At 39.3% G+C, this 22616-nt stretch overlaps 3 protein-coding genes and 1 pseudogene across 3 annotated transcripts; 3 read left to right on the forward strand and 1 right to left on the reverse strand.

Moving 5' to 3' along the window:
- The first annotated feature begins 574 nt into the window (after window positions 1-574).
- LOC113304946 lies at window positions 575-6192 on the forward strand (annotated as a pseudogene).
- A 5-nt stretch (window positions 6193-6197) lies between these two features.
- On the forward strand, window positions 6198-9393 carry LOC113304310. The gene is made up of 2 exons (XM_026553386.1): window positions 6198-6784; window positions 6895-9393. The coding sequence occupies exon 2, from the start codon at window positions 7387-7389 to the stop codon at window positions 8302-8304; it is 918 nt and encodes a 305-aa protein (XP_026409171.1). The 5' UTR covers window positions 6198-6784; window positions 6895-7386; the 3' UTR covers window positions 8305-9393.
- A 9452-nt stretch (window positions 9394-18845) lies between these two features.
- On the forward strand, window positions 18846-19397 carry LOC113304947 (putative invertase inhibitor). Its single transcript, XM_026554067.1, has one exon. It carries the CDS (start codon window positions 18846-18848, stop codon window positions 19395-19397), a length of 552 nt encoding a protein of 183 aa, XP_026409852.1.
- A 798-nt stretch (window positions 19398-20195) lies between these two features.
- Window positions 20196-20847, reverse strand: LOC113304948. The gene is made up of 2 exons (XM_026554068.1): window positions 20782-20847; window positions 20196-20696 (listed from the first exon to the last, which is right to left on the reverse strand). The coding sequence occupies exons 1-2, from the start codon at window positions 20845-20847 to the stop codon at window positions 20196-20198; spliced, it is 567 nt and encodes a 188-aa protein (XP_026409853.1).
- Between the last annotated feature and the right edge of the window lie 1769 nt (window positions 20848-22616).

A 22616-nucleotide genomic window follows, 5' to 3' on the forward strand; every position in this document is an offset into this window, starting at 1 on the left:
TAGGAAAAGATGGACGGTGTAATGATGGAATAGTGGGTGAAGGTGTGATAACGCAATGATCAACACCTCTTACACAACTCCATTACTCCACTACTTAACTTCCTCCACTTCCTACGAGATCAGGAGTGCACTCAATGACTTGTATAAATAGAATTTCTACCTATTTCAACAAAAGGAGAACACAAGTGTTATCAACACAAGTAGCCAGAAACCATTTTCTGATACACAAGTCATAAACAACCACACCTTCATAGTTCAACACTCTGATCACAAACACCTTCTCCGCTTCCCTCCCTAAGATCAACCCTTCTCCTTCACTTTGTGACCGAATTGAATCTGGAACGGCCATTTCTTGGTTTAGGCCAGAGTCTTATAGATTGATTTCTCGAACCTAAAAGCATTCACGTGCAGTGCATTTGTTTAGGGTTTGAACTCGTTTCTTATCAACAAACCCCAAATTACCAAAAACATCAGAATCAGTTTTTAACCCAAAACAACTGGCGACTACAGCGGGAGATTAATCTCTCGGTTGCAAGATCAAATTTCAATTTACTACAATTTTCTCAAATTTAGAATGGTTGGTCTTATGATCAATTCAACTTCAAACTCCGAGCAGGACCTTTCAAATGCTGATGTTCATCCTTCCAGTACTGATCGCACAGCCAATGGAGAAATTCCGACCCTGATAGAATTGGCTCGAGTACAGGAAATCCACACGAGGAACATGGACGTGATGGAAGAGACGATAAAGAACATACTCAATTTCCTCGTCAAGCTCACATCTGATTTAAGCGGCTTCTCCGCTCCGGAGATTCCGACGATGAGGACTAACTCTCACTACACCATATTCCCGGATTAGTAACAGAAATTCGTAACGGTTTACTGTCCATTACGAATTTTCGTTACAAACGGCCGTGACGAAAATGTTGTAACATGTCATAGCGTTACGAATGTTTCAATAATTCGTAACAGTGGCAAGCCGTTAAATGTTTTTTATAAGCGTGCCAGCCACACGCTTGGTCACACTAGGTTGATCACACTTGGACGGCTACTTCCACCCAACCACCCTAATACTACATGATATTTCTTCCCAAAAATTTCTCTCTCAAGTCCTATCCCTCTAATGAATTTTATTTCTTTTTTCTTCCGCCAAAAACCAGAGAGAAACCTCTTTCCCTTCTCAGTTTCTTCCGTCGATCTCTCGATCAAACCTGTTTCTCTTCTCTTCTCTTTTAATGATTTTTAGTAATATCTGCTTGTCATGTACAAAAAGAGACAGAGAAAGTAGAAATTAGGGTTTCAATAGATTGATGGATTTCAGAGAAATTAGGGTTTCAGTAGATGATAGATGGATTTCGTTGAAAAGGGTATTGGCTCCTCTTCACTTCAAGGTATTGATTTAAGTATTAAATCTAAATACTAGCTTTTATCTTTCTTCCAAGGGTAGAAATTCAATCTATAGGGTTTTTTTCTTCCTATTTTAAATCTTAATCTTCTTTTTCTCCTTTGTTTTCTGATGATTGGTGTAGCAGATGTAAGAGATGGGTGTTGTGGTTGATAATTATGATGCTTCGAAGAACATAGGATTAGAATTCAGATTTCTGCTGCTGATTCATGGCGAGAAAGAAATGAAGAACTGAAGATTAAATATGGATTTCTACTGGTGATTGAGTTACAGAGATGGGTTCATTTAATTTTAGGGGTTTGAACTGAATTGAGTAATTGAAATTAATACAGGATGCGAAGACGGTCCTTGCTTTCTCGAATTGTTTGCATACAGGATGCGAAGAACAAAAACGTCGAGCATGTGGTGATGCCAAACCTTAAAAATATCAGAGGTAACTCTCGTTTTGCTTAAATTGAAATTAATACAGACACATGTTCTATATAATTGTCTAAATTAGAGTAGCCCAGGAAGCTTTGATATGCTTAAGCACAATGTTTCATCTATACCTTGTCAATGTGGAAAAAATGTATTTATTTGTCTTGTTAGGTGATTTATAGCTATAATATATTATCTCTTCAATTGATTGATTTTCCATGTTTCTGTATGGGCACACTTAGGGTTTTGGATCCATGCTGCACATTTCCTGTGGAGAAGAAGTGGTAAGCATCGCGACCGGATGTGATACATGTTCACCGGAAATGCATTGAGTGTTAATTATTAAGAAAGCAATGCAAAATGACACTTAGTGTTCGATAATTTGGGATTGTAAGGAGTATAGGGAAGAACGCATCATGGATGCTGAACTTATGGAATTGCTTAAGAATAAGCCTGAACCAATTTCTTATGATGGTTTTGATCCATCTGGGAGGATGCACATTGCACAGGAAAGGATTCAAGTTCCAAGGTTTTTGTGTTTCTGTATAGAATGATCTTACCATGATGTGTAACACTCAAGCTTATTGTTCCAAATGATCCAGGCTATTGTAAAGGCGATAAAGGTCAATAAAGTAACAGACTTTGGCTGTAGAGTTAAGATATTGGTTGGGGATGTGTTTGAAAAGCTAAACAATAAATTGTGTGGAGACAAGGAAAAAATTAGAGTTGCTGGCAAATATTTTATGGAGATTTGGAAGGTTATAAGGATGAAATTTTTTGATAAGGTGGAGTTTCTGTGGTGTCCTAATGCAATAAACTCACGAGCTTCTGAGTACTGGGATTTAGGTTTGGACACAGTTGGTACCTTTAATGGGGAAAGGATAAAAAAGTGAGTAGTAGTTTTTGTACTAACTACTACTAGTTTTTTTCTTAATTACGTACTGATTAATTTGTTAGATTTCAATTCATCTTCTGAGTTTGTTCAACTGTGAAGGTGCTGTGCGATAACGGGTCGGGAGGAGAACGAAGACTTGAATCCTGGCCAGATAATGTACCCTTGTATGCAGTGTGCTAATACCTTACATTCTCGACCGAACTGTATTATATTGTGATGCAATCTGAAATGTGCTTTGACTGCCATATGATCAGGCTTGGCATGCTACCTACAAATTGTGATTGATTTACATACATTGCCTCGCAGACATGCTACCTGATTTGAAAGAAGGGCAGGATAAGATGTCTAAAAGTGATGTTTCATCTGCATCGTTATGGAAGATGAAGAGGTATACAGTCGGTGGTGCTTTAATTCTTCTTCTTCTCGCATTTGCCTTCTTTGTTTTGCTACTGTATTGAACATAGTTTGTTGTCGAATCAATGTGATCTGATGGATCCAAAACAATGTTAACAGACCAAGTGGAAAACAAAATAAACAAGGCACATTTTCCAGAAGGAATTGTGGAAGGAAATCCATGTTTGGAGTACATAAAGCACATCATATTCCCATGGTTTCAGGAGTTCGAAGTAGAGCGTTTTGAAGAACATGGAGGGAATAAGTGAGTCATCCTAAATTACATCACTCAATCTTTCATTTGTTTTAGCCTGCAGTCAATCGGGTTGATAGTCTGCTTCTCTTGCCAGTGATTTTGATTTGTATTTAATCTGACTTCTTCTCTGTACAGGACCTTTAAAAACTTAGAAGATCTAATTACTGACTACCAAAACAAGAAACTGCATCCTGCTGACCTGAAGCCGGCACTTGCTAAGGCGTTGAATAGAATATTGAAGGTAATACTTATACTCAACCCTTTATCCGGTCTGAGTACTTGTTTCTGAATAGACTGCTCCTTTTGGTTGGGATGGTAAGCTTCTAATATCAGAATACTTGTTTCTGTAATATATGTAAGCATCGTATTTACATGAGTTTCGTTTCTAGAGATATAAATTCTATCACAATGAGAGAATGAAGACATGTTAGTGTTCATAGGAGGTTGCTTGCAGTTCTTTCTGACCTCCATTCCTTCCTTTAGAGTATGTATGCAGAGCCATGTTCTTATCTTTGTTAAACATTAGAGTATCTTATTTAAAGTCTTCATTCTCTTCATCTTTTTGTTTGTTAAAATTGGTTTCATAAGTCAGGATATTCGGATAGGGATAGTGCATCCAAAACTATCCACTCTCAGCATTGCTTCATGCATGTCTTTGCTTACCCGCAGCTTACATGTTTCTTTCGACACTTGCAGGCACTTAAAGAAGAAATGCTCGTCTGGTCTTAAAGAAAGCAGCTGAGGGCGAACAAAGATAACCAATCCACTCTCATGGTATGCTTAGTTACAAAATATGTTCATTATATTTGTGATACAGAGAATTTGTATTCCCTTAGGACATAAGAATGAACTTATAATGATTTAGGTGAGCATGAACTCAACTTGTGAAGTTTTTATCTTTATCTATTCCCTTAGAATTTTTTTGGTACTTCAAGAATTTGTATTATTTTTTTATATGATACGAGTGAACATTTGATATAAATTGAATGGAATATTGTTGAATATGGATGATGAATGAATTGAAAGGTGTATGCTGGTTCCTTTTGAATTCTTGCTCTTTTCCGGTAAAAAAGAACTGCCGGTCATATTGATCTGGTCAAAATTGGTCATTATTGATTAATTTTGATAACACCCCTTTTTGAAACAGGCAGGAGCCGTTACAACCCGTTTTAATATTGGCTTAGTTTTGTTTCTAATCCCAGAATTTGGTGTAGTGAGATCTTCAACCGATGACCGTCCTCAAATAAATAGCTTCACCACCAACTGACGGCCAGTGGACCAGGAGGCGGCTTCTCTAGTGGAAAGCTTGTGCGAGCTTTTACACCTCTTAAAGGACCAGCGAGTGGAAACGTTTGCTGCAATCAATCAGATAGCTCTAGACACATGTTTGACCCCTTCGGGCAATCGGGCCTTGAAAACATCAGAGGTATTCATAAACAATGTCACGTTTACCGAAGACGACATGATGGCAGAGGAAGGTCACAACAGAGCCTTGCATGTTACTGCACGCATCAAAGGTTTGGAATTCAAAAGAGCTCTTATCGACACCGGAGCATCCTCGAATGTCATTACTCTTAAAACTCTCAAGACAGCCAAGGTTCGACCAGACGCAGTCACACAGCAGCCTACCACGATGACGGACTTCGAAGGAAACCAAACTAATACATACAGGTATGTTAATTTAAATGTATCAGTGGGACCTATCCGGTCGAAAGTAAGATTCAAAGTGATAGAGAAGGAATCAGAATATCATATGATACTGGGGAGACCATGGCTTCATGATAATAAGATCGTTCCCTCGACGTATCACCAATTCCTGAAAACCATTGTGAATTAAGAAGTTATTCGCATACCTGCGTCATTGTCTCCTTATACACCGATTTGTGGCGTGGAACTGTTCGAACCAAGGGAGAATTCACAAGGATCGTCAAACAAGGTTTACTGCACTCCACTCCCCACATGGACGTCGATCGAGAAAGAAGACCGGCTCACATCACTGAACAGGGAGACCGAGTCTTTCGACACGCCTCCGCTATCAAGACACACTAACTCATCTTCATCGAGCGAAGGCTCAACTTACCTCCACACTAAGAGGGAACGGACCTTTATGGCGAGTCGAGACCAGCAAGGTAAAATTGTATATCGTCGCCGCTGTTAGCAATTTGCAGGAGAGGCTATCACCCAGTCTCTCCACCCAATGGAATGCAACCACAGCGACAAGCTGCAAGAAGAACTACCGGATGCTCCGCGACAGCTGCAGGACGGAACTGACTCCACAACCGATCAACTCGAAGTCATCAATATCGGAGATGAAGGATCTCCACGACCTATCTCCATCAGTTCGACTTTACGTGAGGACGAACACGCGGAGCTCGTGAATCTTCTCAAGGAGTATCAAGACATATTCGCATGGACATATGAGGAAATGCCTGGATTGGATGAAAAACTGGTCACCCATCATCTACATATAAAGTTTGGATCTAAACCGATCAAGCAATCTCCAAGGAAATTCAGGCACGACGTGGAGGAGCAGATCAAAACTGAGATTCAGAAGTTGTTGACTGCTGGCTTCATCAAGACCATTCACCATCCTACCTGGTTAGCCAACGTAGTCCCCGTAGAGAATAAAAGCGGCCAAATTAGATGTTATGTTGATTTCAGAGATCTAAACAAGTGTTGCCCTAAAGACGATTTTCCCCTTCCCAACATTGACATGCTAGTAGATGCTACCAGCGGACATGGCATGTTCTCTTTCATGGACGGATACAACCAGATAAAGATGTATGAACACGATGCAAATAAGACAGCTTTTCGAACTCCTCTCAGAAACTTTTACTATACTGTGATGCCTTTCGGTTTGGAGAATGCTGGTGCTACCTATCAACGCGCCATGACTGCAATTTTTCACGATATGATTGCACAAGCAAGTCGAAGAATACGTAGATGACATAGTGGTCAATTCAAAAACTCGTGCAGCCCATATAGACGTCCTACGACAAGTGTTTGAAAGATGTCGCGAGTACAAATTGAAGATGAATCCTCTGAAATGCGCTTTCGGGGTCTCTTCCGGCAAATTTTTGGGATTCCAAGTCACCCCTGAAGGAATCAAAGTCGATCCAACCAAAACCCAAGCTACCCTTACGCTGCCTCCCCCATAAACTGTGAAAGAACTCCAAAGCTTCATGGTCAAGGTAAATTATATCCCGTTTTATACCAGGTTTGGCCCAACTTATCGCTGCATTCACTCCCCTGCTGAAGAAGGGAGTAATCTTCATTTGGAGTACAAAGCAACAAGAAGCATTCCAGCAAATATTGTCGTCACCCGCCGTTATGAAATCTCTCATGCAAGGAAGAGAGTTATGCCTCTACACTGCTTCTAGCGACACTGTTGTCTGATCCCTCCTTGCTCAGGAAGATGGTGAGGGGATTGAACATCTTATATACTACTTCATTCGTACGTTGAGAGATGCTGAACTCAGGTACCCCAAAGTAGAGAAAGCATGCTTATCCCTAGTTCACGCTGTGCAGAAATTCAGACATTATCTACTGTCGAACAAGGTGGTGTTAATATCCAGAGATGGCCCTATCAAGTTCTTACTCTTGAAACCATCCTTGATAGGCAGACCGGCCAAATGGATGCTTCAAACGTCAGTGTTTGATATAACATGCGCTCCTCCAAGAGCTATCAAAGGCCAAGCGGTGGCAGATCTTCTAGCAGCATTCCCAGGAGAAGGAACCACCGCGCAACATGAAGACCTTCCTGGAGAATTTCCCGAAATATTTTTTATCAAAAACGAGGCGTGGATATTGTATTTCGACGGTATAATACTGGAGGAGCGGGCATAGTTTTAGTGTCTCCAACGGGCGAAGTCTTTTCACATTCTTTCAAGTTGTACTTTCAATGCACCAACAATTCGGCAGAATACGAAGCTTTCCTAATAGGATTGTCACTAGCCAAACAAGCAGGAGTCGCACACCTGGAAGTAAGAAGTGATTCTAAGCTGCCGGTCAATCAGATGAATGGGGTCGATCTACTCACTCAAGGAGGTAACGCTGGCCCCTTATAGATCCGAGGCGCAAAAGATATTGAACTACTTTTCTGATGTGACCATAACTCATATTGGCCGCAATAACAACAAACACGCCGATTGCCCAGACACATTGGCCTCGAAGCTGCAATTTGAAGGTTTGGAAGAAACTTTGATTGTGAGGAGACGGACTGTAGCGTCGACGTGGGTTGCAGAATCTAAAGATGCTGAAACTGACGACTGGAGGACCCAAATCGTTCAAGAGCTAAACAGTTCACTCTCCCAAGGAAAGGTCAGTCTCAAAACCCTGCAAAGCTTTTTCATGCTTCATGGAGTGTTGTACCACCAGAATCCAGATGGGTCTCTGTCAAGATGTCTTGGAGACGAGGAAGCGCAACTACAACTTAGCCGCATTCACAACGAAATTTGCGGACAAACGTTGGTAGTGACTCTTTACCGACGTCTCCAACGCCTTGGCTTCTACTGGCCAGATATGGAGACTCAATATCGATCACTCCAAGGGTATTACTCCAATTGTCAAATACCTCCACACCAATTGGAGGTTTTCAACGTGAACCACACTGGGGACTGGCGAAAGCCGTATGTCAATTACCTTCGTGACGGAGTACTCCTTGCAAGCAAAAAGGACGCAGCCAAAATGAAGCAACGAGCCAAGAGATTCGTATTTCATGGAGGAATCCAGTATCGCAAAAGCTTTGGAGGCGACCTATTACGGTGCCTGGCCGAAGTGGAGATCCCGATTCTGATGAAAGAAATGCACGAAGGCGAACACCGGGGAAGGAAGAAGCTATTTCTCGAAGACGATACTGCTGCGTTTTTCAAAGATGCAACGAATGTCAAATGCACGGAAATCTTATTCATGCATTTTCTACTTCTTTACACTCGATGAGTAGTCCGTGGAAGTTTTATAGCTGGGGACTTGATATCATTGGGAAGATCAACGCGCCATCGTCAAAATAGCACGATTATATCATAACCGCAACGGAGTATTTTACCAAGTTGGTTGAAGTCATTCCTCTACAAGGGACTACCGGAACAACAATCACGGAGTTCATTAAGGAACACATCATTTGTCGGTTTGGCGTGCCTGAACATATCATTACTGATAATGGCACTCCTTTTGCCAACAAACAGGTACGAGAGTTGCTCGAATAATATGGAATTAAGCAGATCTTCTCCACCATCTACTACCCCCAGGGGAACGGGCAAGCCGAAAGCACCAACAAAACCTTAATTCAGATTCTCAGTCGAACAGTGCATGATCATCTCAGGACATGGCACGAACATCTACCATTGGAATTGTGGGCGTATCGGACGGCACGTAGGAGTTCTACTGGCGTTCCCTCTTACTCACTCGTCTATAGTGTGGACGCGATTCTCCCGGCAGAGATTAAAATTCCGTCAGCCAGGATTGCAGCAACAAGTGGGGTCCTCTGGAATGAAGCCGAAGCATCGAGCTCCAGGATTGTAGAGTTAGACACCCTAGAATCCAGGAGAGATAAAGCATAAGAACGTAGTCAAACATACAGAAGCAGGATCTCCAGAACGTACGACAAAGCTGTAAAACCACGAGTTTTCAAAGTGGGAGATTTAGTTATGAAGCCTGTCAAGCACATTCAGCAAGACATGTCCACATTAAAATTATCTCCAAAATGGGAAGGTCCCTATGTGATCAACAAGGCTTACAACACTGGATACTACGAGATTATTAAAGAGGATGGAGGTAAATTGAAAGCAGTCATCAACGGAAAATGGCTCAAGGCATACTACGCCCGATCATCGTTCTATATCTTGCCGCCTTGCAATGCAACAATCAGGCATTGTCACTCTTCTCAAGTATCAGTTATTAAATTCTCCATTAATGAAAACATGTTGATGTAAACTCCATTCACTTAACAAAATCCAACGCGATTTATTTTCCAAAGCAAGGTTCAAAACCCAAAAAAAAAAAACGATCCAAATATCATTGTGCCTACTTATTCAAGACAAAAGTACGACTCAGAAAAGGCCTCCCAACAAGTTGTAATTCCTTGAAAGCATCATTTTCAGCATTTCTTGATACCTTTCAGTCCTACTCTTCAAGTCTCGGATCGCCTGCTCCACCTTCTCAGATTCCGCAGCCAAGGCCTTCTCTTATTCCAAGATGGATTTCGTAGGACAACATTGGCGATGATACCATCTCGATCAACTTTGATAACATCAAGGCACTGCCGCAGCCAGCCCACGTTGAACTCCATGGATTCACAGGTAGATATCATGCCTTCCCACTTCTCAATACTTGATTCAGCAACATCACGAATGGATGCGCCTTCCATCTCGGCAATCATGGATAGGAGACAGTTCATTTTAGTAACTAAAGCAGACGAGTAGTGCCTCACCACGTTCCTAGTTACAATATGGTCGTACCTTCTCCATATTTTTGCATGCAGAGGCATGAATTCCTTCCTCACTAGAAAACCGCCAACAGCCCGGTAACTAGAAGACAAACATCTCATGTGAACATCGAAACGCAAGCCCGCATTGGGATACTCGTATGAGGAGATACCCAAATCAGCGTCTTTTAGGTCAGCAGCAGGAGAGTTGGAGCTTGAAGGGGGAGGAGTGGTTAAATCATCATCATTAACCACTGTTACACGTGTTCCAGAGAGGATACCTCTGCAAAAGAAAAAAGGAAAGAGAAGAATGAGAAGATCTTGTCACCTACCGGCGATGACGGATAAATACACATTCACTAGTGGAAAATATACCGGTATGATCTTCTTGACTCGCATAGTTCGAGCAGGAGAACCGTCGCAAGGCTCAGGAATTCGGCCGCTCTGAAAGAAAATGATGATTAGACGTCAAAAGAAAAAGAAGAATCGCTACTTCAAAATCATTAATATTCAGAATCATACTCTGGATACAAGTCGCTTGCGTTTAGCAGAAGAATCTGACTGAGCTGAGGAAGATGATCCACTTCTATATGACATGATGAAAGCAGGGAATCCCAGCAGGAAAACTTTTATCTCGGAACAATAAGGGTGTCTATGTATATGTACATGACAGAAAACCTAAAACAAGACTGAAAAGATGTAACAAGATTCATCCAATAAGCGAGGATTCAACGCCAACTAGGTCATGCTTCTTGTTGCAACCCTAATTTAAAAACCAGGAAGGGACCGTTGGACGGTCAAAAAGGAATGCGTTCAAACCGATTCTGAGTCAGCATGACTGGGATGCGGGGTCGTTGTTCCAAATTCAAGTAGCAGCCACCACCTTGTGTGAGATGAACACAGAGCACCAACTTCCGCAAGAAGATACGCGGGTGAACAATAAGTAGGAAGGACGACCTCCCTTTTATACGCACGAATTGGAATCCGAGTGTAAAAAATTGTTTTTCTTTTGTGCCATGCATTGAATATGGAAGCTGCCCCGTGAGCGCCAATACTACATGGTCGGACTAACAGTGCATCAATGTTTCCTGGTAATCCTTCCATACCTTTCCTTTTCGATTTATTCTTGTCTATCACCATCTAGTGCTTACCCCACAACATCGTCGCTATTACGTGCTAAGCAGGGGACTTAATGTTGATGGTAGTTTTTAGCCTAGGGTCAAAATTATAAAACCTTGTATCTTAATACGTTGTCGCCCTGCAAAGGAATAAAGGCCATTTGAAAGTAACGAGTGCTCAAACCTCTTTATTTACACATGTATTGAACAACTCAGTATATATGAAATTCATTCAGCATGGTGCGCACAGTAGTAATCCCAAGTATTCTGTAAATTCTATTTTACGCTAGCATTATTAACTAATTCATGACTCGCCTGATATTTTTTCCGTGCTATGTTCCCAATAGAACTCTCAATACTGACATGATATGACGATTGATACTCACTCTCAGTAGAGTAGCATGAATCTCCCAAAGTGTTAGTATTGGGATCTGCACAAAAATACTCATACGAGTTACATCTCTTTGACAAAGAGATCGATGTGTTCACACACTTTTAATTAAAGTTGTCGTGATTGAGCACACATTTATTCTTAAAGAAAGTCTAGACTGTTAATGTCAGTCTCAGAAACAATCACTGCCACATAACTTGGCTGATTTAACAAGCATAGATTACTCCTGGAAGTAACCACTGACGGGCCCACTAGTGCCCTAGTCGATCGAGTAGTCTCCTTCTCATTCACAAGAACTTCAAGCACCGACCCAAACGTGGATATTCGCGCTATTTAGAAGCTTAAACGAGCTAGACCGACCATGACAGTCTCAAAGTCATCACGTCCGTCCAACTTGGCCAGCCAAGTTGGACGTCTTAGATTGAGATTTGGGCGATCAAAAAGCCGTCGTAGCAATCACCGGCGGGTGCACTAGTTCTATAATTGATCGAGCCCCATGTTACCCATGCACAAGCTCTTCAAATTCCGACCCAAACGTGGGCGTGTGCGCTACGTAAAGGAAACCTCGAACGAACTAAGACTATAAAAAACGATCTCAAAAGCCATCATGTCCGCCCAACTTAGCCAGCCTAGTTGGACGGCTTAGATCTTCCTACGAATGATTAAAAAAGTATTAGCATGGTCATTGGCGGGCCCACTTCCCCCTTGGACGATCGACTTGCCTATGGAAAGCCTATAGGGTGCTCGACCGCTTGCACAAACTTGAGCAGACGCGTTGTGTTCAAAAACCCTAATTTAGGTCACGGCAGTAGATAACTGTCACAGATTGATCACAATCATCCATCTTCGCCATCCTATACGAGCGGCATAGATCTAGATTTAAGTGATTTTGAAGGTGTTAACGTGATCAATTTGGACCCACCTTTACACGTGATTGAACGGCCTACGCAAACTAGGGATCAATGCCTCGAAACGCGCGCCCAAAGAGGGGTAGGCCACACGGCTCCTTAAACCTTAAAGTTGCGTCAACGGCAGTATGCAACTTCCCCAAATCATATCGTCCATCCAACTTTGTTAATCTAGTTGGATGGTGTGGATTTGTTTTTCGAAAACAAGCAAAGCAACATTGTGAAGACCGGCCATCCCTCTTACACATGAGGCCATCGACCAAGTGATGACTTGATCGTAGGGTCCTCAAGCGATCACTCAAAGGTAGACGATCATGCTGCCTCCTTTAAGACGCCTAATCCGCGACTTATTCAATTAGTCTCTAAAACAATGATGCTTCATACACATCGATTAGTTTGAGCTGCTTAAATGCGATGCTTCACATGCATCGAGTGCATACAATATTTTATATTCTCCGCGGCGGGTCCCACGACTTGACCCACTTATTCGAGACATCAAACATGTCACAAACTGGGGGATGCTTTACTGGGGTATTGGTCTGGCGGTTTACAGCGGCGTGCAACGCGCCCATTACGAGAACGTGCTACGAAAAGACGGACAGTTAGTAATGATGGAGTAGTGGGTGAAGGTGTGATCACACAATGATCACCACCTCTTACACAACTCCATTACTCCACTACTTAACTTCCTTCACTTCCTACGAGATCAGGAGTGCGCTCAATGACTTGTATAAATAGAATTTAAACATATTTCAACAAAGGAGAACACAAATGTTACAAACACAAGTAGCCGGAAACCATTTTATGATACACAAGTCATAAACAGCCACACCTTCATAGTTCAACACTCTGATCTCAAACACCTTCTCCGCTTCCCTCCCTAAGATCAACCCTTCTCCTTCACTTTGTGACCGAATTGAATCTGGAACGGCCATTTCTTGGTTTAGGCCAGAGTCTTACAGATTGATTTCTCGAACCTAAAAGCATTCCCGTGCAGTGCATTTTTTTAGGGTTTGAACTCGTTTCTTATCAACACACCCTAAATTACCAAAAATAGCAGAATCAGTTTTTACCTCAAAACAACTGGTAAAGCCTAAGTCTAACCATTTGCTTTTCTTCCTGAATGTTCCTCATTCTCAACTCCGGAGGATAGGATTAATTCTTCTTTGAATTCTTAATTAGATATGAGTTTTTATAATTCGTTATTCATAATATTATTTTTATTTCGTATTTGTATAAACATGATTTTTGGTTTTTGATTTTATAGTTGTGGGTTATCAAATACGATCATTCAAAGAAAGAATAGGGTTTGCTGATTTTTGGTTTTTGATTTTATAGTTGTGGGTAATCAAATCCGATCATACAGAGAAAGAATAGGATTTGCTCCTTTTTTATGTTATATTTTGATTTTGCTCTCTAATCTCTGTAAATTCACTGTCACGGTTAATTGTATTATATTCATGTTCAATTCGAACTCATATGTTTTTATTTCAATTTGTCATCTCGGGCTTATTCATTCTTTTGTTGTTGTTGTTGAAAGGCTGGGGAAGTTCATGTACCATATGGATGGAGATTTATTTTAATTTCAAGTTTGCAACAGAAGAAGTTGCATACAGTATCGTTTCACGTGAAACTATTGACAATTGGCATTGGTTCTTGGAGAAATTAAAATCTATCTTGAATCCTCGGGTATTAACTTTTATTTCGGATCCATGAAGGTTTGATCCAAGGTATTTGTTATGTTTTTCCAACTTTCCATCATGGTTTTTGTTACCAGCATTTGAAGAACAATGTCCGCAATAAGACCAATAGGAAAAAGGGAGAGCATAATGCTGCAATAGATTTGTTCAAACGATGTTTCTATTCATCAAAAAGGGAGTACCATTCTTACTATGTTTTGTTTGATGGCTGTCAACACTGATTCTTCTGCCTTCCCAAGTTGTATAATTAGCTAGCGCGCAGTTTTTTTCTTTTTAATTCGATAAGCAAAGTATTGGTGTTTTGATATATAGTGTTTTTTCGCACCTAATCACCAACTTTCCTTGGTTTTGCTTGGTCAAAAAATATTGATCATGAATTGGCATGCAAAGGAAAAATGTTGTTGGCAGGGGAAGCAGGAAGAACTGATGGAGCGAAGCATAAACATGTTTTATTATCACAGAAAAGAGAATTCAAGTATCTGATATCAGTATAATTAGAAGATACATGATAAATGGTATGTGAAGTATGTGAGTATGTACGGGTGAAAATTTGATTACAGGGAGGAAAAAAATTGAAATACGAAGTAAGAAAGTGGGTTTGTGTCAGCAATAAACCAGAACTGCTAGATAGGCCTAACTGCACCGACAAATGAGCTATTCAGTGTTTATTTAACCAAGTATGTATAGATCGATGAAACTGAACTCATAAACTAGTTGTTTGATAAATGTAAGTAACTAAGATTTCAATTTTTATTAATCTTTTCATTATTTTTTTGTTGTTAGAGATGTGTATATGATTCTCATTGTTGACAGTTGTGGTTCGAGCTTAACATATTTCAGTGGATATTTTGATCATCTCTATGTGCAAATGTGCATTTGTATGTGACTGGGATTGCATAAATCACTGTTTCCTTGGCTTTTTCTGTAAATCATGGTTGCCACGAGCACCATTTCGGGACGGCTCCCGTGAATGATTTTTTTTTTTTTTTCTGGGGTATTTGATACTTACATTTTGTCCAATGTTAATGTTTGGTCTAACTTTTTTCCAGCTTAGACTTTTGTACTTGGAATTGACGTTGAACTTCGTTGACTGTTTGTGATTAGAATTTAATTAATTTTATAGAATAAAAATACTGTAAAATACTTGTTTACATTTGTATCCCTAAAGGGATCTAGGATCCAACGGTTGTAACAAAAAAAAGTCTACGGTCCGATATCCCATTGTCTTCTCTCTTATTCACAAGAGATTCTTCTCTTCTGTATTATCTCCCTGCTACTGCCGTCTCCACTTTATAGAGAACCTCTGTGATTTCTTTATTTTCATTAAAACCATCGTATATCAACAATCGATTTACCTGGATCAAACGATAAAGAAAACCATTGTTGCAGAAATCTAAACCCTAAGGTTTCATTTAGTTATGGTGCAATTTACGTTCAGTAAGGGTTTCTTTGTTTTGAATAATTGCGGTTTCAAATGAGAACTTAAATTAGGGTTTCGATTAGTTTTGGGTTTCAACTTGAGTTAATGAAAGTATCGATTAAATAGGTATTCAGTTCATATTTTATTTGTGATTTTATTAGGGTTTCGATTGACGATTTTGATGAGATACGAGGGAATCATTGGTTCTTCTCGCAGATTCACTAATCTAACTGGGTTTCAGAAGGGTATAGTGAGAAATGATATGGAATGGCTTATGCAATTCAGTGGTAGTAATTTTCCCCTCATTTTATTTATGGAGTTGTTAACTGGATCGATGGGTTTGATATAATGGTGAACGTTTTTTGCTTCTTTTTTTTTTCCATTTGGAATTTTGCTGATTTCTGAATGGTTAGCTTCTTTTTTATCTGTAAGTGGAAAGTTGATCTCATGATGGTCATATGTTACAACACAGGTATGAAGTTTGCAGTGGGGTATGAAGTTTGCGGTGGTAGTGATAGAGCGGCGCCGACGAAGTGTTTGCAGAACGAAGAAAAGATGGGTTCACACTTTCCTGATTATTATGTAGTGTAAATGTTAATAAAGTGAATGGTACGATTGTAAATTCGTTTAGTAATTTAATTTCATATAACTTTTTTAATAATTTGTAAAGAGAAATTAACCCGGTCAATACGAGTCAACGTCATTTTCAAGTACCAAACCCTAAATTGGACAAAAATTAAACTAAACACTAATATTGGACAAAATATGATTACCGAACACCAAATAACCCTTTTCCTTTTTGTTTTCTTTTTTTATTTATCAAATTTAGTCTCTACACATGCAGAAGGTGTCCTCAGATCTCAGATGTTCCATTTGGAAATGGTTGATGCTTGGACTGAGATATTTCCAGTAACACCTTTGTTTACTGATGTTCATATTAAAGAATTTTGGTCAAGGCACCATTTATGCTCAGTAATTTGAACATTTTAAAATGTATGATTGTCTATTTTTGTTTGATTGTTGTCTATGAGTTCACTATGGCATCTGTTAGATTGTATGATGATTTTAGACTCAGCAAGTAGTCAAAAATCAGTGTGTGAAAGAGAGTGTGAATTTGCAGAGATGATTCGAAGGCTTGTATATATATTATGGTTCGAAGTACATTTTGTTTAATATGGCCAATGGATTTACTGAAAACTATGAATATTTTGTTTGGAATCTTGCAAATATCGGGAATAAGTGAAAGCCAAAGCAAAAGTATAGTGAAATTCAAAGCAAAAGAAATTCAATGTTAGGGTTATGTATCAGTTTTGTCAAGAGAATATGCATTGTGACATGGCGGAGAAAATCCCTGCCATACCTATTCAAAAGTTCTCGAGGAACCAAATGTATACCACGGGTTACATGCTAGTTTTGTTAAGAATCCTAAGCAATGAGACGAGACGAAGCCGAGTCACATCAGTTCAAAAATATATCGTGACGGGGCATGGCAAAGCCGTACAACACCAAATCAAAAATGCATCGGGACGGGGCGAGCCGAGCCGAGACACACCAAATCAAAAATCTTAAACGACGGGGCGAGGAGTAGCCGAGCCACACCAAATAAAAAATCCTAAGCATTCATTGGGACGAGGCGAGGTGAGATTCACCGTTAACCTTACGAGGTGAGCGCCACCTCCTAACAATTACATAGATACCCAAAATGTATACAATTCTAAAAGAAATAGTTACCCCAATCCTAAACATGTATCGGGACGGGGCGAGGCGAAGGCGAGTCACACCAAATCAAAATTCCTAAGCGACGGGAAGGCGAAGCCGAGCCACGGCAAATTAAAAATCCTAAGCGATTCATTTAAAACAATGTGGTAGAAAGCAACGTGCGACTTACTGAATCAAAAATTCTAAGCATGCATCGGGATGCGGCGAGGCAAAGCCGAGCCAAGCATGCATTGGGACTGTGCAAGGCAAAGCCGAGCCACATCAAATTAAAAATCCTAAACGATTCGTTTAAAACGATGTGGTAGAAAGCAACGTGCGACTTACCGAATCAAAAATTCTAAGCATGCATCGGGACGAGGCGAAGCCGAGCCAAGCATGTATCGGGACCGTGCAAGGCGAAGCCGAGCCACACAAAATCAAAAATCCTAAGCATGCATTGGGACGGAGCGAGGCGAAGCCGAGCCACAACTAATCAAAAATCCTAAGCCAAGGGGCGTGGAGAAACCCCTCGACATCAAATAAAAATGCACGACGGGACGAGGCGAAGTGTACATCACACCAAACAAAAAATATGGTTAAAAGTAAAAAAAATAAAAATATGGTAGATTGTTTTCGGGTCCGCCCGAACGTAGCACGGGCACAAAATCTCTAATAAAATCAATCAGTATCCCAAGAATTTCGCCAATTAATGTATTACTACGTGAATTTGGCTTGTAATGGGGGGAATGGCTCCGGATCCCCTGTCCCCCTTTCGCGTATCCCCCCATGTCACTCCAATTATAATCGAACACTTGTCAACAGAATTATTACCTAATCAACACCGTTACCACTGACGTTAGGTATATTCCAGTATTTAATTTGTGCATCTTCATCCTTACGTTTGGGATTTGATTATTGTGACAATATTAAAGATTTTGAGATTTTTTTTCCTTTAATTATCAGAAAATGGTAGAGATCTCAAGGTGTAGGGGAAAAAAAAACTTTACTAATCCACAGAGTTTAGCCTTCAATCAGACTACCAAATGACATATCAATTAGTTTTTTTGCATAGTAACTACTAGATCCCTGATCATAAAAGAACTGTAAGTCTGTAATTAATGGTGATACAAGATTATTGATCGTACATATATAGACTAATATGCAGTTATGATTCCATAATTATTTTTTGTAAGTGTGAAAAAGTGAAGGAGTTAGACTCCAATTTCTGTTCAGTTAGTAAGGATCTAATGTCGGAAGCAAAGAGCGACGACAGTTTAGAGAATTGAATTCAGAGAACATAAAAAATTCAAACTACTCTCCCCAGCATATATTTGTCACGTTGAAACTCCTATTGTCATGGAAGAACCACTATCCTATTCTCGGTAATATTTTAGACTGTATGTCTACAAAATACCTTTTCATTCCTTCTTCTCCTTTGCTATTCAAAATCAATCAAAAGATGGAAAAATTAATTATGATCAAAAAATACTTTATTACAGGTAACATTCCATTTTTGAAAGATAACGGAGTAATATTTGGTGAGTATTTTTAGGACAAGTGTTGTATTATAATTAGTGGGACACGAGGGTATAGAGAAACCACGGACAGGGGATCCCGACCCGGAATAAATCTTTAAAAGTGCCAAAAATTCGTAATACCTCTTTAATGCAATGTATTACCTCTTTAAAGAATTTATACAACTATCAATGGAGAAACTTTAGCCAAAATGGTCAATAAATTAAATGTAAACGAATATCATTATAACAAAGTTTTTCAAAAGAAAGAAAAAGGAGATCACCTTTTAGAAAAGTCCAAACAAAAAGATGAATCTATCATTCCCATTGCCTTCCCTGTCTTCAATCATCGTCGTTTTTCTTGTTCTCAACTCCTTTGATTATGGTGTAAATGGTGATATAGTCAGTGATTTTTGTAAGAATGCATCAACCAGGGATCCCCAACTCAAGTATGATTTTTGTGTTGCATCTCTTTCAGCAAACCCTGCAAGTAAAAATGCTCATGATCTTTTGGAACTTGGAATCATATCAATGCAAATATGTCTACAGAATGCAACATCTATTCATTCTTATATTGCTCAAATTTTGAAAGACGGGAAAGGAGAACTAGCAGCAAAGCCATGTTTAGAAGATTGTTTAGATCTTTATGAGGATGCTCTTGATTCTATTCCAAACGCTATGCAATACTTCAAGGCTAAAGATTATAGCAGTTCTAATATACAAATGAGTGCTGCCATGGATGCTTCAGTTACTTGTGAAGATGTGTTTAAGGAATTTGATTTGACTTCTCCATTGACCAAACAAGATGGTGATTTCTTTCAGCTAACTGCTATTTCTCTTACCATTACTAATATGGTTTAGTAATTTTCTGATCTAATTTACTAGACGTAACTGTACCGATGAATTTTAATAACTGTTGGTTTAATACATCTCCATTGGAAAGTGTTAATTTGGCACCTTTTCATTTGTTTCATTAATTCATTTACATGAATTGATGTTCCAAGATTTTGGATGGTACGTCCGTCCAATTTTGAGTTTTGGCCCACATCAGATAAGATGGGCTTTAATATCTGTATCTCTGGACTATCAAGTACCAACCACTCCCAAAGCAAACAAAATCATTTGATGGCAAGCATTTGCATTAACTCCTTCTGCAGTCATCCATGCACCTAGAGGGAAAAGCTGATGAACCTACCAAACAATGACAATTTCCTACGTGCACAAGCTTAAGTTATGGCCAGTGATAAAAGAGTCAACCAAGGTGAGAAAAGCAGTGAAAGCAAGAACAAGAATATCTGAACCAGGCAACTAGCAGTAAGCATGGAATATTTTGGTAGCTTATCATATATATATACTTTCGGGCATTGCCCCAGAAAAAAGATCTACATGAATGAGAGACTAATTTCATCATGGCACTCAAGTGAAAGTACTGACTTTACCATCAACTAATGTTTTCAGTGTGACCAACTACAGAGCGTGCAAAATGAGTGTAAACATTGGAGAGACTGACATTGCATCAATAAACATGAATTTACTATCGTTGTAGAACTACAAAATATTGGACGATTCAAGCATGCACATGGAACAGAGCACGAATGAAAGAGTGTTTATGAAGAATTAAAAGAACACAAACTAACGAGACAATAAATATCATCATATTCAACGTTTTCTCTTCTTAGTCTTCTTCTTTTTGGATTTTCGAGTGATTTCTGTCTTTCCACTTGTTGCCACAGCAGCACTAGAGTTTAGTGAAACTAAGCTTTCATTATAACTCACTGTTCCTTCCACCATAAAACCACGGATTTTTCCTTTTCCAGCAGTTTCATACTCTAGGTCATATGAATATATGTCACGCGTAATTCGGTCCTTAAATGGGCTCTCACCATTATTTAAAGACCCGATAAAATTCATAGAGACATTTTTAAAAAGCCGAATGATTTTAAGTTTAGTCCAAGATTCTGAAACTCCATGATCTTGCATTGCCCATACTTCTCTTCTTTTTTTTTCATTACGACCAAATATACAGAGGCACCCTTTCAACAGTCCAATCATACCCTCAAATGGTAGTGGCATTGGTAGTTGCACTTCTTCAAATCTCTCTTCACTGATATTAAATGAGACCATCACATTTGTTGCTAACGAATGAAGAGCTCTATTAAACTGCACCCCAGGTTTTTTTTAAATTAAACACATACTTTTTGATTGGTTGCAAGCTTTTCCATGAGTTTGATTTTAAAGAATAAACTTGAACTGCAGAACTCTCATTACTATCTCGATTGTAAATAACATCTACCAACTTGTAGTCGTCCATCTTGCAGTCATAACCAAACCAATGAAAACCGTCGAAGCAATAGTATGCATCTTGTGATATGGGTAATATCTTGTATTCCTTTGTGGCTGGGTTCCACAGAAAAAATAAGTGCAACTTATCATTCCAGCCATATATTAAGCCATTACATGAACCCCACACATTAATCTCACGATTATCACGATTTAAAGATTTGTATGGAAAATCCATGTCAACAACAACAGGAGGATCAGTTTTATTCAACGATGGTAATAATGAATCGTAACTTTCGGAATAAAATCCATACCCGTTATTACTTTCAATCACTAGACGATCGTTGTTTCTTTGGGTAGAAACATTAAGGTGGTTTTTGACAAAACTAGGGTTACAAGTTATTTGAAACCAACTCTTGCAAACACACTTACATACAAACGTTGCAGAATGGAACGTTGCAGAGAGTTTGGCAGAATGGAAGACATGGATTTTCTGTTGCAGACTGCTATAAAGTTATGGAGGCTGATGGACTGTTGCAGTTTCCTTACAAATCACTTTGGAATCCAAAAATTCCACAAAAGGTAAAAAAAATTGTTTGGACTCTATGTTACAATGCAGCCCCAACACAAGACTCTTATAGGAATTCAATTATGGTGTATGCAAGAAAGCAGCTGAGTCAAACCATCATCTGTTTTTACATTGTGAAGTCACAAGAGTTATTTGGCTATTTTTCATGAAGTGTTATGATCTGCAATGGGATTTTCACCAAACAGTTAGGCAGACTATTTGGGAATGGAGAAGGAAAAAAGGAAAAGCAAACAATATCAAAAACAACATTTGGGATATAATTCCATTTGCAATTTGGTGGGCGGTTTGGATTGAGCGTAATGGAGGACTTTTTAATGGAAGATATAACACTATGAAGGTAATCATTAACAGTGTAAAGATGTTCATCTACAACTGGTGTTTGAGAACAGATATTTTAAGGGAGTTTCACTTGATTCTGTTTTGTATAACAGGAAGCAGTAATGCATTAGAATTCTTGGGTTTTTCATTTCTTTCTTTTGCAGTGGCTCTACTATAATTGAGCCTTTTCTTGTATTCTCTTCTCAGCCATTTACCACCTTGGTGATGTGCTGACTTTTATATTACATTTCCCTTTCTAAGTCAAAAAACAAACAAACAAAAAACACGTTGATTTTACTGCTACCCTTAAAAGGATCTCGAGATGGATGTCTTCTGGAATACTTGACATCGCTCCTAACTTCTGGCAGAACCAAAAATTCTGCTTTGCCTTGGCTCTAAGGGATCTTATTACTATATATAAATATTGTATTTCATCTCAACAATTCAGAATCCTAATGCAAAACAGATTCCTAACCCGTCCTTGACTGGGGAACTCCCGCTGTGTAGTTTTTTAATTCTAATCCCCAGTGCCAGTGCAGGGAGGTAACCCCTAACTGACTCTGACATGACATATATATAAGCAATAGCCACAAAAAGATTGAGCCCGACCGTTGTCCCCTGCGTGATACCTGACAGATAGGTTTATTATTGCACCAGAAATGTCTAGTACCTCTCTAGTACCTCCTATTACCTCTTCAGAGAACTAATATTGCTTGCATGGTGCGCGCAGCTATAACCAAATTCGGCCTATTATTGTTTCGCCTATTACTATATTAGTAGTACTACATGAAATTTAAATTCAGCGTAAAATCCACCATAAATCTTTAAAAGTAACTAAAATTCGCAAAATTCTCGATACCTCTTTAATACCATACGTTATCTCTTTAAAGAAT

The sequence above is a fragment of the Papaver somniferum genome, chromosome 8 (assembly GCF_003573695.1).
Source record: "Papaver somniferum cultivar HN1 chromosome 8, ASM357369v1, whole genome shotgun sequence".
Lineage (NCBI taxonomy): Eukaryota > Viridiplantae > Streptophyta > Magnoliopsida > Ranunculales > Papaveraceae > Papaver > Papaver somniferum.

Excerpts from the sequence above, each read along its gene's own strand:
- LOC113304310 (XM_026553386.1), top strand. The coding sequence starts at position 7,387 with ATGGGGTCGATCTACTCACTCAAGGAGGTAACGCTGGCCCCTTATAGA.
- LOC113304947 (XM_026554067.1), top strand. The coding sequence starts at position 18,846 with ATGAATCTATCATTCCCATTGCCTTCCCTGTCTTCAATCATCGTCGTT.
- LOC113304948 (XM_026554068.1), bottom strand. The coding sequence starts at position 20,847 with ATGGACGACTACAAGTTGGTAGATGTTATTTACAATCGAGATAGTAAT. Across the intron at positions 20,697-20,781 it reads ATGAGAGTTCTGCAGTTCAA|TTTAATAGAGCTCTTCATTC; the intron begins GTTTATTCTTTA and ends CCTGGGGTGCAG.